Genomic DNA, 15834 nt, shown 5'->3' with positions numbered 1-15834 from the left:
CAAGAACAAAAAAGTCATTGGTTGTTATTATTTATTCCAGTTGTAGTATGAAAAATACACTTTTGTTTATTCATTTTAGTTGTAGTTTGTTGTATAGTTAAGTCATTATAAGTAATTTTGTATTTTAATTTAGTATTTGTCTTTTTTCAAACCGTGATAAGTGAGCTGTTGTGAAAAACTTGCAGGGGTGAATGATGTTGGAAAAGGTTGAGAACCACTAAGATATAGTGTTAATGTTATTAGGAGTCATTCTCTAGACACTTATATCTTAATTCAAACTGTTGGTTGGTCTTTGCAACTCTGTTTTACTACATGTGACTAAAACCAGGTATCACTTGATTATTTTCTAAAAATTAATTTTAAGTTAGTCACTGAAAATGTTTCTGCTGTAATTTTATTCAGATTTGCTTACAAGTAAATAGTGGAAAGTTTTAAATATAAGTGTTATATGGTTTAGTAAAATGCTATAATTACTCTTTATCCAGTTATTATATTTCTTATTTTCAGAAATTATATGTCTGACCAACCATCAACTTAAACTCAGTTTTGACACTACAAGTTTGCTGCTAAGTAGTGTAACTTGGTAGATTTCCATTGTGTCTGATGAGAAATTACTTCTCTTTCTTTTGGTCATACTTGGAAGTGTATAAATACACAAATATTGATGTGAATATTTTGTGATGTTTCTGACATTTTAAACTGAAATAAACTGTGTATTCCTCACATATATATACTTGCATACATTAAATGTTTAGTATGGGTAAAATAATGCGACATTTTATATTTGTTATGATATAATGCTTTTTTTTTAATATTCTATTTCCAGTTAAGTGTTTTATGTTACCATTCCCAAGTAGACCATGGACAGTAGATATCTCTTAGAGTTATTCAATCACATTTTCATAACTAGTTTTTTCACCTGGATTTGAAAGATAATTAGATAAACTGCACCTCTTCAATGCCTTTAGTGTGCTATTATTACAATTACATTTTTGGAATTATATTTGCAGATTTCTCCAAGTGGTATAATGTTTTTGTTTGTGCATTGTGTACAATTTAAATTTCATATTAAATTACTCATAGTTTGTGGTCCTACAATTATTTTTAGATTTGGGGCTGATATTCTGATTATTATCCCTTATCTCATATTCAGTGGCACAGCAGTAAGGATATGGAATTAAATGCCAAAAACTGTGTTTTGGTACATGTTTTGGGCACAGTACAGATAGCCTACTGTGTAGTTTTGTACTTTATAACAAACAAAAAAAGCAAAACATGAATAATAAACTCTACCCACTTGTAATGTATTCTTTTACATTGGTTTACCAAAGTTAAAGAATCTGGAATGTTAAAAATGTGATTCATTTTTCTAATATTTGAACTGAAAGAAAAAGTTTCAAATTTTGAAAAATTACCATTATAGAATAAATCAGTTATTTCAAAATAAAACTTGCAAACTGAAGTAAAACTAACTATATTAATTTTTTTTTAAATTGGATTCTCTTTTTCTAAAAAAAAACTTCATAAAAGAGATGAAGGTAAGACAAGTGGATTAATATTACTGAATTTTATACTGAGTTAGATGGTACCTCTGAAACTGAACAGTGTATTGTTTCGTTGTATAAAGTTTGTTTTTGGATTTATGTTGATTTCTTTCAAATTTTAATTTTACAATATGTTAATGATCTACTTTAGTCTTAACTGAATTTAGATTAAATTACTCAAAATCTGTATCTGAATAAAATATTTTATTACTGATTTTAACAGTCTATGATGAATTTTTTTTATATCTGTTGAAGTTCATAGTAGTATTATTAAAAATATGAATTAATTTTGTGTTTGAAATAGTTTAGTTGCATGTACATTTATTAAGTTTATATTTTAGATATTACATTTTGTTTATTAGATTACCTTACCTTTAATTAAATTTTTTACAAATGTTAATTTTGACTGTAACAAAAAATTTGTTATATAACATGTAAATTGTAATTGACATTTTGACATATTAAAATTCTCAGTAAGCAGTTTGTACATACACATCAACCACCAGTTCTTTTTTTTATAGTTAACATTTGTCTGTTGCTTAATACAGTCATTACATAAATATTTATTTTAAATTTTGAAATTGATTTTTCCCAGGCAAAACCTGTGTATAGTGTACCATTAGTTTTAGCATCCTGTGTGGAAAATGTGTGGGTCTCGCCACACAAGAGTCCCCATGCTCCTCATCTCACTGAAGCTTTATGGATTGCTTGTGGAGCACAAGGAATGAGGGTAAGAATTGTGAACTATGATAAAAGTTTCTGAATATTCAAGTTATTGTTCCACCATATAATGAAACTTGGATCCCCAAATGAGAGAGTAAAGGACAGTGAAACACATTATTTTTATATAATGAACATGTTAATCTTAAATTAGATCACTTTCACAATTCAGGAATTTAGGGTAGGGAATATTGAACACATTATTATTATTTTATTGAAAAGGATATTTTGAACGTTTATATTAATTTTCATTTGTAACCTCTGATGCTCACTAAACTTGCATAAAAAAAATATAAAAGTTAAAGTTAGAAATAGCAACTTGTCGAAAAACTTTTGTGGAAATGAAGATCCACATGTCAATTTTATTTCTCACTGTAAACTTGTCATTTGCTGCAAAAAAAGAAAAACAGACTTTGTAAAAAATAAACGTTTCAAGCTAAGAAAGAGTTTCAAATACCATATATATTCTCTCATTAAATATTACTACAAATACAGAGTAAATAGCCCACTCAGCACTTGCACAAATCAAATAAATGTGAAGCCAAATAATACAGATTGATTTTGAGACTTAGCAAATTTGTATAATCACTTAATAACTTCATGGAAGCTTTAAATAATATCTTTTTGGAGCATTACAACTTTTGTGAAAAAGGTTAAACATGTTTTGTATGATCATGAAACTTATTATTTCCTGAGGCTTTTGGTAAACCAAATATTATACTGAGTATATAGTTATTATTATTATTATTATAATATTGTGCACTTTTAAGCCAAATGTTTTGTCATGTATCCAGGTGTGGCTACCTTTGTTTCCTCATGATGAAGAAACCTCTCGTTCTCATAACTTTATGTCCAAAAGAATTATGTTACCTGTCCAAGTACAAATATATCCTCTAGGTAAGATATCTTTTTAATAAGTTGTACATGCCATCAACTCCAAAAATAAAAACTCAAGACATTGCATCCATGAATACATAAAGGTAACAGTTTGTGAAAGAAAAAAGGGAATGTGTTATTTTGTTTTACATCAAGAAAAGTGAAAATGAATTTTTAAATTTGTAGTAAGAAGTTTATTGATATACCTTGAACATTAGTAGTTGGGCATATTGTCTTGAAAAATATATCCTTAATCTGAAGCTAAGAAAAGAATTTCAGAATGATTTTTGTGTGAATTGAAATATCACAATCATTTTACAGGTGTGCTAAAAACTTGTGAGTTATTATACAGTGCACATGATGAATTGACACTAATTATTTGACATAAACAATGGATAGTGAAGTTGATGTAATCTTACAAGCATAAAAGATAGGTTATTTAGAGACAATTAGTATCTTCATTAAGTCATAAATTTTATCCGTATAAGAAAAATATTACAAAATATAAAAGTACTTCTGAAAGAATGTTGACAAGATTTGTAGTAAAGCTCTATTTGGAAATCAAATAAATTGATCTTTAAAATAAAGCAGAGGCAGATTTTTTTTTTTCTTCCAGTGGTAGTAACCATAAGATTTTATTTGTTTATATGTATATCAAGAGTGTTTTTTTTATATTCTTATTGATAAAGCATTAGGGAAATGTTTTAATTTAAAAGTATTTGTATGATTTTGGAGAGATCTAATTAAAACAAGTGAGATGAAGGTTCTAGGTGTTAAGATTCTTTTATTGAGGTAGTTAAGATATAAATAAATCTAACTTGGATTTTTATATAAAATATGTCATAATAAAGAAATTTAGGTTCAGCTTGACACAATGACAAATATTTAACCATTGTCTCTTATGATAACATAAGGAAAAAATAAAAGTTATGCTAGGGCCTAAAGTAAAAGCAAAGCAACAACATTAGTTCATTCCTAGATTTCATTATTAAATATATAATGAGTCTTTAGTACCAAATCAATACTCAAATTAGTAGTTTCTGTAGGAGAAATGTTTATAAATAAAAATTCCACATAAAAACTCTCTGCAAACAGGTTTTCGAAAACTTAAATTTCATTGTTAGAGAGTGTAAAACTATTAAGAGAAAGGTAGTTAGAGGTTCTAGTATTGGAAATCATAGGAGTGTTTTATTTATTTAATTTTGGTATCAACCCTCTTACAATAGAATTGGCCTGATCAGCCAAGCTCGAACTATAAAAGTTTTAAGCTATGACCTTTAATGTTTTGTGTACATTTACAAAATATGGCAAGATTTCAGTAAATTTTGAATTTTTTTTAAAACAAAAATTCAAATATTTTAATTAGGTATTTTTACAAAAAATTGGCCCATCAGTATATGGTGTTGCAATGTTGACTAGTCTTGAGTACAAAGTGATTTTTGTGTCAATCAAAAATATCTTCTTCACTTGAAAATTTCAAATTTCATTTGTTTAATTTTTGTGGATTCCTGTACATGGTGAGGGGACCTCCCAAGGAAGGTTCTGTTCTTTCATTTTACATCCTCTGGGATCTAAACATCCATCCACGTGTTTGCAGTACCTGATGACCTGTAAAGGGGAGGAGATAATCCTTGTGGTTGAGGGGTCCAACCCTAACACACCACTTTGGCCTTGAATTCCTGTAGACAGGCAGTCTTTGGGTGGGGCCCCTCTTGGGTCAATTGGCTGGTCCACTTGGGCTAAGGTCAACCAAGTACCAGTGTTGGATGTTCTCAACAGGTGTTGTAGACATTGTATCTTATGCTGGGGTTTGGGTACAGTGCTGACAAAACCTGTTTGCAAATGTCTTTACTATATGTTTTGAAACTTAGTTCCTTACCAGAGCATCCCACCTTGGGTTGTGTTTTCCTTCCTTTGTGGGCCGTACTTTTTGAGAACAGACGATCTGTCATTGCTCCTTTTGGTCTTCATATCCAGGCCCAGTTGGATGAATTGCATCTGTCCATGGATAACATTGCTGTATCCATTGGTCATCCCATCCCACCATGGGTTTTTACAGTCCCGAAATGTGACCTATCTTTATGTCATCTGGGAAAAGCAGACACTCCTGATTGGAAATAGTGTCTGTTATTTGCTGAACATCTTTCAAACTATCCTTCCATTCCTATTTATGCAGATGGTTCAAAATCATGTGACTGTGTGGGCTCTGCCATGGTTTGTTGTGGTTGCACAAAGAAGCTAAGCAGTACTCAAATTGCAGTATTCATACTGACTCACTTAGTTCTCCACTGGCCCTGGAATTGCTTCACATTAGTTCACATCCTTTTCTCGGCAATATTCAAAACCAAGTGGCTATTTCTCATTAACATCAACTTTATCTAGTTTTTCTGGATACAGGTCACATTGATATTCACAGGAACGAGCTTGCTGACACCACAGCTAAATCTGTCTGCTCTGGCACTATCACAGCTATTCCTGCTCCATTCATGGACTATGGTCCTGTATCCAAGGCTCATCTAAGTACCAGCTGGCAGTTGACTTGGAGTGAGCAATGTGAAAACAAGCTTTTCCAAATAAAACCCTATATTGGACTTTGGCCGTCTTGCTTCTGTAAGGATCAGAAAGAAGTTGTTCTAATTAGACTACTCATTGGCCACAGTTTTTAACCCATCATTTTCTTTTATCTAGAACTGATGCACCAGTTTGTAGTCTGTCTGACACTCAGGTCACAATAAGTCACATTTTACTTTCCTGCTGTCGTTATGACTCTCAACAACGGCACCATTTTAAACATGTTCTATTGCAAGGTTTATCCATAACGTTAGACAGTGTTGTTGGTGATAGTAACACTGTCCACCTTGGAAATGTTTTTAGTTTTTTAAAGGCCATTAATCTATTTAATGCCATTTATGTTTTTAATTTATACATTAGACCTTTTTTTAATGTGATTTTTTTAAGAATCACAGTCCATCTAGTTTTATTTGAAATTAGAAAATGGCTGTAACATCAAATAATTTGAAACAAGGACTGCAAAGGCCAACTTCAGGTGACTGACACTGCTGTTTGAACTACCTGTTAGTTATCTTGGTGAGTTATTGTTAAAATTTTGCTACAAGTCTTTTAAAACTTTTGTTACTTAACTTTTTGAAAATGGCCACAACATCAAATAACTCCGAACCAAAACTGGAAAGGCCAGCTTCAGATGACTGACGGTAGTTTTTGTACTTAACTGTTAGTCTTCCTGGGGAGTTATGATAATTACAATTATGCTACAGAAAGTCCTTTGCAACTTGTATTACTGTAGTTTTTCTCTTAATGTTGTAGACTAGATGTAAATATTGGTTTTATGCTATTTATTTATTTTTTTAAACTTTGATTTGTTTTACCTTAATTTCCTTTCATGAATTTCACTAAATTTACTTTTAACTTATTACCAGATGTTTGGCACAGATAGCCTAGCTGCTTTGTGCCATAAAACACCAAATCAACCAACTAATCCTAACTACTTATCATAGTATAGGTTGCTTTGAGTAAAACTTCAATTTTTGTTATTTTTCTCTACACTAACTCTATACTCATCTGAACAATTTGACTGACCTTTTGATCTCCATTTAAAAAATAATGGAAGGAAAGAAAAATCAGTTTTTTATCCTAAATAGCTCAATCTTGTAACAGTGTACATTGTTTATATTTAAATTTTTTTTGTTTTATTGTCCTTTGACTCATGTCTAACTTATAATCCCGCCACACAAGCTGTAAATCGCTTGGCAGATGCAAAGGTCAAGTTATTGTATTGAATTGTGTAATACACAAACATCTAGCAAACATACCCCATGAAGAATTATTATTATTTTTCATTATTTTACCTAATCTAACCGAATAAGTTTTTAATCTTTACATTTTAGTTGCTTTATAATTATAAAGAATATACATTAAAAACAAGAAATATGTCTTCTTGCTTTTTTGTCAATGAAAGTCAAATATTGTTATACTAATCATACTAATACACTAAACTTTTAATTAGTTTAAAAATACACAAAAGAATGCGATAGCTTGCACTAGGCGAACAATGTCTTATAATTCATAATTTATCTGGCTTTCTAACTGTGCAGTAAGAGCCTTTTAAAAAATTTAGTTAAACTTGTCAATGTAAATACTTCAAGAGCAATTTTTGAACTGGAGGTGAAATGGACAATAGCCTGTATAGAAAATAATATAAAACATCAAAAAAAAATATTGGCAACTTGTGACAGGTGGGCATGACAAGTGGGTGTTACTTTATAGTTTATGGTTCTGTAAACACACAAGATTGAAGGCTATAAAAGTTAGGCTTACCTGTAGTAATATCTGTTTTATAATGAACAACTTGCATTACATTCTTTACTTTTCAGATGGGTGATAAATACACCCTTGTGCAAGTTAATTGAAACAAGACAGAAAATTACAATTTTTTTTTTTTTTTTGCACTTTATTTCTGAGAATCCAAAAATTATTCACAAATTAATACATGATATGACCACCTTTATTTTTCAGAAGATCATTAATCTGCTTTGGCATCGAGTCCACAAGTTGACTGCAATCTTTACTAATTTTTGGATTGCAGTACCACACCTCAATTACGGCCTCAATTAGCTTATCTTTCATAGTACAGTCTTTTCCCCGAAGTCTTTCTTTACAAATCGCCCAAAGATTTTCAATAGGATATAAGTTCGGAGAGTTTCCAGGCCAGTCCAGGACCTTTATTCGTGTTGTAGTCATAAAATTCTTCACAAATTTTAATGTGTGGCACAGAGCCAGATCTTGCTGAAAAATGCCAGATCCATCTGGAAATCTCTTTTTCAATTCTGGAATGACTTCTCTGCAAAACTTCAATGTACTGTGGTCCTCGCATCATACCTTCTACAATATTTAAGCCTCCGATGCCATGTTATCTGAAAAAGCCCCCAAACATCTTTTTTCAAGGGATGTTTTACAACTGATTGATGTGAGATTCTTCAAGTTTCTCACCTGGAGATCTGTGAACATGCAGACTTCTTTGACCCTGTATGAAGAAATGAGTCTCATCACTGAATAACACCTTCCTCCATTGTTCTTATGTCCAGTTTTTGTATTTCAGATCCCATTGATACCATTTTTTTCTTCATTGAGTTGGTAAGAAGTTGTAGTTTGACTGGTCTCCTTGCCCTTCTAACGCAACTTCGAATGACGTAATATTCCTCAAAATTTCGTCATATATCCCAAAAATAGATCGACCGTACTGCAAAACATAGTTAATGATACTGTCTGTGTGAAAAAATGACTATTAAAGGAAATCAGCAGGTCCAGCAAGCCTACGCTGGCTGCCATGCTGAAAATATTGTAAAATGACCATTTGTTTCAATTAAGTTGCACAAGAGTGTAACTTAGAGATGAGGGAAGACCTAGATAACAAATGTCACAATTTTCGTAATGGTGCAGATTGAGAATTTTAGAAAAATATTTCTTTGTTAAATTAAGAACTTAAAATTTGTATTGAAATTTAATTTATTGTTTATATTTTGATTTAAAATTTATAATATTTAATGAAGTAGCTTAATTAAATTTTGAATATAACTTTTAAAAGGCCATGACATGCACACTTTGATCTATGTGTAGAAAGAGGGTTAAAAAATCTAAGATGCCAGAATGGGAATCAATAGGCCTAATGTCATTCTAAACAATATTGTAAATAAATGTATTTCTTTAAATTCAGAGAAATGCTTGAAGTTTTGATGTTATTAGTTAGGTCATGAAAATTTTGAAATTCATATAGTCACTAAGAATGTGTTGAATTTGAAGAATATTGTTATCTTTCTTAAGAAAAATAACACTTTAATTTATCAAGTTTGGTAACTGAGATATTCCTACATGTTCAGAATGTTTCAGTACATTCCATTCAGCAATATGAAGAACAAAAGTTTTCTCATTTGGGTTATAGGTGTGAAGAGAATCAAGACCAGAAATGTCAGTATATGTCTAAAGATACATCATTAGTTTCACTTAGAAGCTTAAAAATTCAACTAAAACATGAGTTTGGGAGAAAAAAATACAACAAATGACACAAGACAATGCACACTGTAATGAATGGCAACTGCAGAAACTTCTGGTTCATCAAAACCAATTGAATTTGTATGTTAATGTTTAGAACCTTTATCTCACTAACAACTCATCCATGTTTCAACTACAGCTCTCCAGCATCACACATATACTTCCAAAAAATGATTTGCTTCTTATGTTATGAATAAGGATATAACAAAACTTTTAATAGATGTTTAAACAAATGTAATCTTGTGTTAATTCCACTTCAAGAAATACAAAACTATAACTGATCTGCTTTACTTGGTTAAGTATCTCTATTTAAGGAGACATATACTTGTTTGATTTCTGAGTACTATTTTCATACACTTCTCTCACAATTGTTTTCAGAAGTACTTGTAGATTTTATCTGTTTTTTATTACAAAGATTATAATTCCCAAACTAATGAAGTCATTGTTCAGAAAGTTGCATATTCCCTTTTTTTGATCAGGAGGCTACATTGATTCCACCATCTGATTTTTATGTCAAAGAATTGGTGAACAGTCATCACCTACTCTTTAAAACAACTAGAGTACCGGTAGAGGTGCAAAATGAATGTGATATTTCCATTAACCCTTTTGTTACGAGCTCTGTATAGTATACATGCATTTGTCTACACGTTTGCACATGCTAGGTATTTGCAATGTAACTTTTGAAACAGCATGTGTATCTTCACAAAAATTAGTATACTTTTAGTAAAGTTTACAAGTATTTTGTTTACAAAAAAATTTGGTTTTTTAAATTAAATATTTTTGCTAAATACTTGTTTCTGAAAATAGTCTGTTTCATTACTAGTCTGAGAATAAAGTGATTTTAGGTTCTGATTATAAAAACTATTCTTTATCCTAAAAATCTGAAATGGTATTTGCATAATCTCTAAAACCTTTGAAATACATGTCAAGCATTTGTCTCTAGTAAGACTTTTATATTTTAGGTTATTTTCTATACTCTGTGTGAGGTCTGTCACTTGACCAGTCTTGTAACTATCACAAACAAATTAGGAAATAAATATAAATTGTGCTTTTTTCCTGCTACAGGGTGTTTGGAAAGTCACTGTTTATAATTGTCATTCATATTTACCTCCTGTATTCTATATTGAAACATGTCTGTTAATAAATATATAAGTGCACAATGTTGAAAGTGACCCCCATTAGCATCAGTACAGGCCTGGATCCTTCTTATTTTGTTTCTAAACACTGCTGTCAGTTGCTGGCTTGAAATAGACTGAATAAAATATGATTACAAAACTGCACAGTGACTTTCTAAACACCCTGTAAAATGACAACATATTATAACATAAAAATACAAATATGTAGTCTAAGTAGCTTAAGTGTGATAATGCTATATATGTACACATATATTTATTAGTTTTCAATATACTGACTTTCCAGTCATGCTTAGCTAACATTTGTTACCAAGTGCATAGCTATGAAGTTTGTTTGAGGGTACTGATGATTGAAATTTCTTTGTGAAAATGCTAGTTATATTGGAGTTGGATTTAAGAAGGCGTGTCCTGAAAGTGACTAATGTAGATTTTAATATATATTTGAGGTATTTTATGATTATCTTTGAGCTGAATACAAAATAAAGTTGAAAAATAATTGATTAATTAAAGAAATATTTCCTTTATTATTCATTTCTAATCCTTTAAAAATGTTTCTGTTTCTTAAAGCTGTTCTGTTTGAAGATGCTGTGGTGTTGGGAGCAGAAAATGACACTGTACCTTATAGTGCTCGGTATACTAACGGTTTACCATTGTGTGTGATATCTCGCTCAGTGAGTTTAATTGTAATTGAATCTTATTTGAACTTGTAATAGAGCTGAATGATTAATGGTATTTGCTAATTGAATAATCAGCAGGCTCATCAGTTAGTAAACCCCACCACCACCACCCACTGTACAAGCAAAATCGGACAGATACAGGTGTGCTAGCTTCATAAATGTGTGAACCACTGCACTGTTCTAACATGTTCTTAATCTTGACCCATTTTCATCAAGTTTTTTCTTTATCTTAAATTTCCAAATTACCCTTTGTTTTTATATCGTTAGCTTCTTCTGGAGTTCACCATTTCTGAATTTCATGAAAGATATTTTGATGCTAAAAATTATTTTTCAAGATAATCTGGATATTCTGTACTTGTCAGATGAGTCACTAATATCAATTAGAGACAAATATGTATTTTTTGTTTGTTTTTACAGTACGCAGTACTCCCCCACCAGGTTTGTGTGAATCAAATAAATTGATATTTAAATAATGAAAATGTTTTAATATCACCAGTAAGAGTAACAATGTTTTTATTTAAAATATATGATTACAGTTAGAAATAATTAAGTAGCCAGTTAATGCTGCTTGAATAGGATAAACATAAAAATAATGTTCAATAAAGATTTGAGCCATCACAATATGTTGCAGTTGTTTACCATACTCACTAAATGCTAAACATAATTAAACTTATCTGATTTGATGGCAGTTTGATTTAGTAAGCATAATGTTTTAAAAATCTCATATTTATCAATATTGTAACTCAAACTGTAGTATATAGTTATGTTCAAAGTTGTTTTATTTGTAAATCATAAATCACTTGATGTGGTATCATAAATATTATTCTTATGACATTAATAGATTTGCTTTTAATTTCAGTCATTTAGTTTATGTGACACTAATTAATGTAGTTGCATATATTAGTTAAATCACAATTTTAATAACTAATTTATGATTATTGGCATATACTAAAGTTTAGTGAAACAGTTAATGAACCAGAATATTGAAGAACCACAAGATATGACTTAATGTGTAGTAGTTAATATAAGTTATCAGATTTTTCATTTCTATTATAATTAAGAACTTAAGTGAGGATAGAACATAGATATATGTTCATAAAATTGATTTAATAGTAGATTTTCACTCTAATAATATTTTTTAAATGTGGTGTTCCTGTGTTTTATTTTGTCTTTCAGAGCCAAGTGTACCTTCACCATATTCTCAGACAGTTACTCAGAAGAAAGTAAGATCCGTGTTTGATCTGCTTGTATTTAAAGCTTTGTAAATTTTAATTGTGATCTCACATTATAGTAATGGTTTTGGTAAAAGTGTTTAAAATTATCACATTCACAAAATGTTAATTTCATCCTTTTGTTGTTACTTTGTTTATTCTGTTGTATGCCCAAAATTTAAGAAAAGCAAATAGTAAAAAAAAACACTTCAAAATTGTCTTTGGTATTGTGGTAGAGTTTTAGAAATGTATACCAGTAAGTATTGTAAAGAACATATTTATCTGAAAGCATAGTTTATTGTACTAGTAGAAAATAGGTGATCAGCAAAGGCATTGTAATATATATTCTCTATGCCAAGAAACATGCTTTCTACTAATCTTACAGCTTAGAATATCAAAGCAAATATTATATATTTCTACTAAAGTTATGCTTTATAGTCTTAAAGCTGCAGAAATATATCTTCCATGCTGAAAATAACTCCTGAAATATTTATTGTTGTCACAGCTTATGATATTAGATTGAATATATTTACCTCCTTTCTGAAGAAATACCTATCAGTTGAACAAATTAATAGTAATTGATACTGCTGTGAAGAATATCTATTTTTTGTAGCAGTTAAAAGGCTTTCTAATGTTCCTGTGTATTAAAAATAGCTAAAGTTCTTTTAAAGTAACAGATCGTTGGATATCATATTTTTGAAATAAATTAAAGGTACCTACACTTAAAATGTAAGAGGACATTAATATTGTAAAGATGTGTTAGTTTTCTTTCCTAGTCTAAAGAGTCTGTTGTTGTCCATGACAGTTTAGGATATCATGCCTGGGAAATAGCCAGAAGGTGTTCCAATCTTCCATATTTTCCTCATACACAAGAGTTGCTGCTCCACGAAGTGCTTGAAGAAGAAGCTACTTCATCAGAACCAATTCCAGGTATGAAGTAATTTAAAATATTAAAATCCTGCAATATGTCCTGAATGACTTTTATATATGATGTTCTGCTTTGATAGATAGTTTTAAGTTTATATACTTGTGAGGCAATACAAATTAAAAAGAAAATATTTGTTGGTAACCAAGTAGTTTGTTTTGTGATTTAAAACCATTTTTATAAGTAAGAAATAACTGGTAATTGGTGTTGAAATGAAGATATGATTAACAACTTTTCTATTTCTGGTCTTTAATCTGTTTTGTATATATAATTATCTATGATTGAGTACCTTTGTTATAAAAATTATGCCAAGTTTTTAGGTGTTAATATTTTATTTCTAAACATTAAAAATAAATTTTGAGTTGATTCACATATTTCTCTGGTGTTAGTAACTAACCAATATAGTTGTAGCTCTTTAAAGGTTACATTTTTAACGTGAGTGATTTATGTAAAATGTCAAAGTTTCTTGTTCAGTATTATACTGTTTAATGATTGTTCATGTATTTTGAAGATTTATTTTCGTTTTTCCAAAACCCCAAAACACTGTTTATTATACAATAAAACCTGTCTGAGGCAGAATTGCTTGGGACAAAGTTAAATTTCCAGCTTAAGCAGGTTATCTGGCTTAGACAGTGAACATGCATTTCCTTGTATATTGTATATAATGTTCGAGCGGAATGTTATACTTGCTTGACTCAAGGGAAGTAAGATGTTTGTGAATAAAGTTATTATACTGTTTATGCTATATTTATTAGAATAAGAACAAAAATAGATATTCAAAATGTACATAAATACACAAAATCTTAATTAAATTTATTTGAGGAAAGTGTCCAATTTCAACTGTTTCATTTTTTAATGGGCTTTCTCATACAATTAAAAGAGAATGCCAATTCTGTGGCATTTTCATGAAGTTCAATTTTGCATACAATTTGATTGCATTGATATAACTTAACACTTGTGATGGAGTAGGAATTTCTATTTCCTCACTATCTTTTCCATTTTATTCACCTTCTGAATCTCTCACACTGTTACCATCTTGCAATTCTATTATAGATTTTAAATCAATTTCATCAGTTTCTGTTAAAACATTCTTGCCAATGTTCACAGAATCATCTGCATCAATCTTTTCAATCAGAGTTTGCATTTTACTAGAGTCATCGTAACAAACAACTTCTCCACTTTATTTATGGATTCATTGTTTACGCATTTGATTGAATGACTTAAAAAATGCAATTACATTTAACACGTCAATTTTCATGGTCATTTCAAAAGCTCTCTTGTAGTCATCCATGTTTGCAATAATATGCTGAAGCATCAATTTTTTCTGTATTGCAATTTTATACACTGTATAATTCCATTATCTAGTGGCTGTAGAACCAATGTTGTACATGGAAGTAGAAAGACTAAACGAACATTTAAAAGTTGAACATTTGGGTGACAAGTTGCATTATATAGGAAAAGTAGAATATTCCTATTTTCTTGTTCCATTCTTTTGTTTAAATTTTTTAAAAAATCCTCGAATATAGCACTTGTCATCCACACTTCATTATTTGCTTTTCATTCCACAGGAAGTTTATACTTCCTTAAATTTTTGAAATGGCATGGAATTTCACTTTTACCTATTACCTATGGTTTCTCTGGTTTTCCACCAGCAAATGCGACCAAAACTACAGTCAATCATTCTTTTGAATAGCGATATCCAGAATAATGATAGCAGAAAAAAAACAGAATACATTTAACCAATACTTACTGTAACAAAATATCCAAGAATTTATTAATATTTAATCAAAAACATTTTTTCCACCTTACTTGGGTTCTAATCCTAATTGTTGATAGATGAGGTAGGCGTTATGCAGGTTCTGCAGTATAAAAGGGTCTTTTTATAAGAGAAATCTTAAGATAATGCTGCAAAATTTTGATATTTCCAGCTTGTACAGGTTTCCACCTTGTGCAGTTTCTGGCTTAAACAGGTTTTACTGTATATGCCTAATGGTATTTCTTTGGTTTGTTGACCCAAGCTGTGCTGATGAACCATGAATAGGCAAAACAGCAGTTCACAGCTGAGGATATGGCCAATAAAGGAATGTATTGGGCCTCTCCATCACTGATTCTCTCTATAATTCCACCTCTTGTGATAAAATCTTTAATATATGTATACAATTAAATACTACAAAATTGTAAATATTATTAAATCTTTTGTAAAGTTTACATGCATTTTCCTGTACCCTGAGTGAGTAAAGCAAAATACTGTAATTGTTCTTTTAATATTTTGTCCAGGTACTTAAAAGTGTGCAGGATGCTTCATAAAAAAAAAACAAGGGGGTGGGGTAATTTATTGTGATTATAACAAGATGAAATTTCTCTCACAAAAACTTTAGATGCCCTTTTGCCTCGAGTGATTGAGTTCATTAGGGAGTTCCCTGTTTTTCTACAAACTGTTGTGCAGTGTGCTAGGAAAACAGAACTAGCTCTGTGGCCCCACCTGTTTGCTGCTGTGGGTAACCCCAAGGATTTATTTCAGGTAAAAAAATACAGTTTTTGAGGTTTTAAAATATTTGTTTTACCATTTTAAATTTAATTTTGATATCAATGTTATTTTCTAATATCTGTCAGTTTTTGGAGAAATAATCTAAAAGTATCTTTTACTACAAATTCTCTTTTGTTTTTAAATTATTCTAGCAA

At 30.2% G+C, this 15834-nt stretch overlaps 1 protein-coding gene across 1 annotated transcript in view; it reads left to right on the top strand.

Annotated features, from left to right (window-relative positions):
- The window catches only part of Rich (Guanine nucleotide exchange factor subunit Rich), a 69626-nt gene that overhangs the window by 39211 nt on the left and 14581 nt on the right, over positions 1-15834 (top strand). The window contains exons 20-25 of the mRNA XM_076451163.1: positions 2140-2274; positions 3059-3161; positions 10907-11010; positions 12193-12239; positions 13033-13157; positions 15531-15673. Coding sequence (XP_076307278.1) covers positions 2140-2274; positions 3059-3161; positions 10907-11010; positions 12193-12239; positions 13033-13157; positions 15531-15673 — 657 coding nt within the window. The remainder of the gene's footprint in view (positions 1-2139; positions 2275-3058; positions 3162-10906; positions 11011-12192; positions 12240-13032; positions 13158-15530; positions 15674-15834) is intronic.

The sequence above is a fragment of the Tachypleus tridentatus genome, chromosome 8 (genome assembly GCF_004210375.1).
Source record: "Tachypleus tridentatus isolate NWPU-2018 chromosome 8, ASM421037v1, whole genome shotgun sequence".
NCBI lineage: Eukaryota > Metazoa > Arthropoda > Merostomata > Xiphosura > Limulidae > Tachypleus > Tachypleus tridentatus.
Note: the sequence above shows the minus strand (reverse complement) of the source record. Positions and strands in the feature narration are given on the sequence as shown.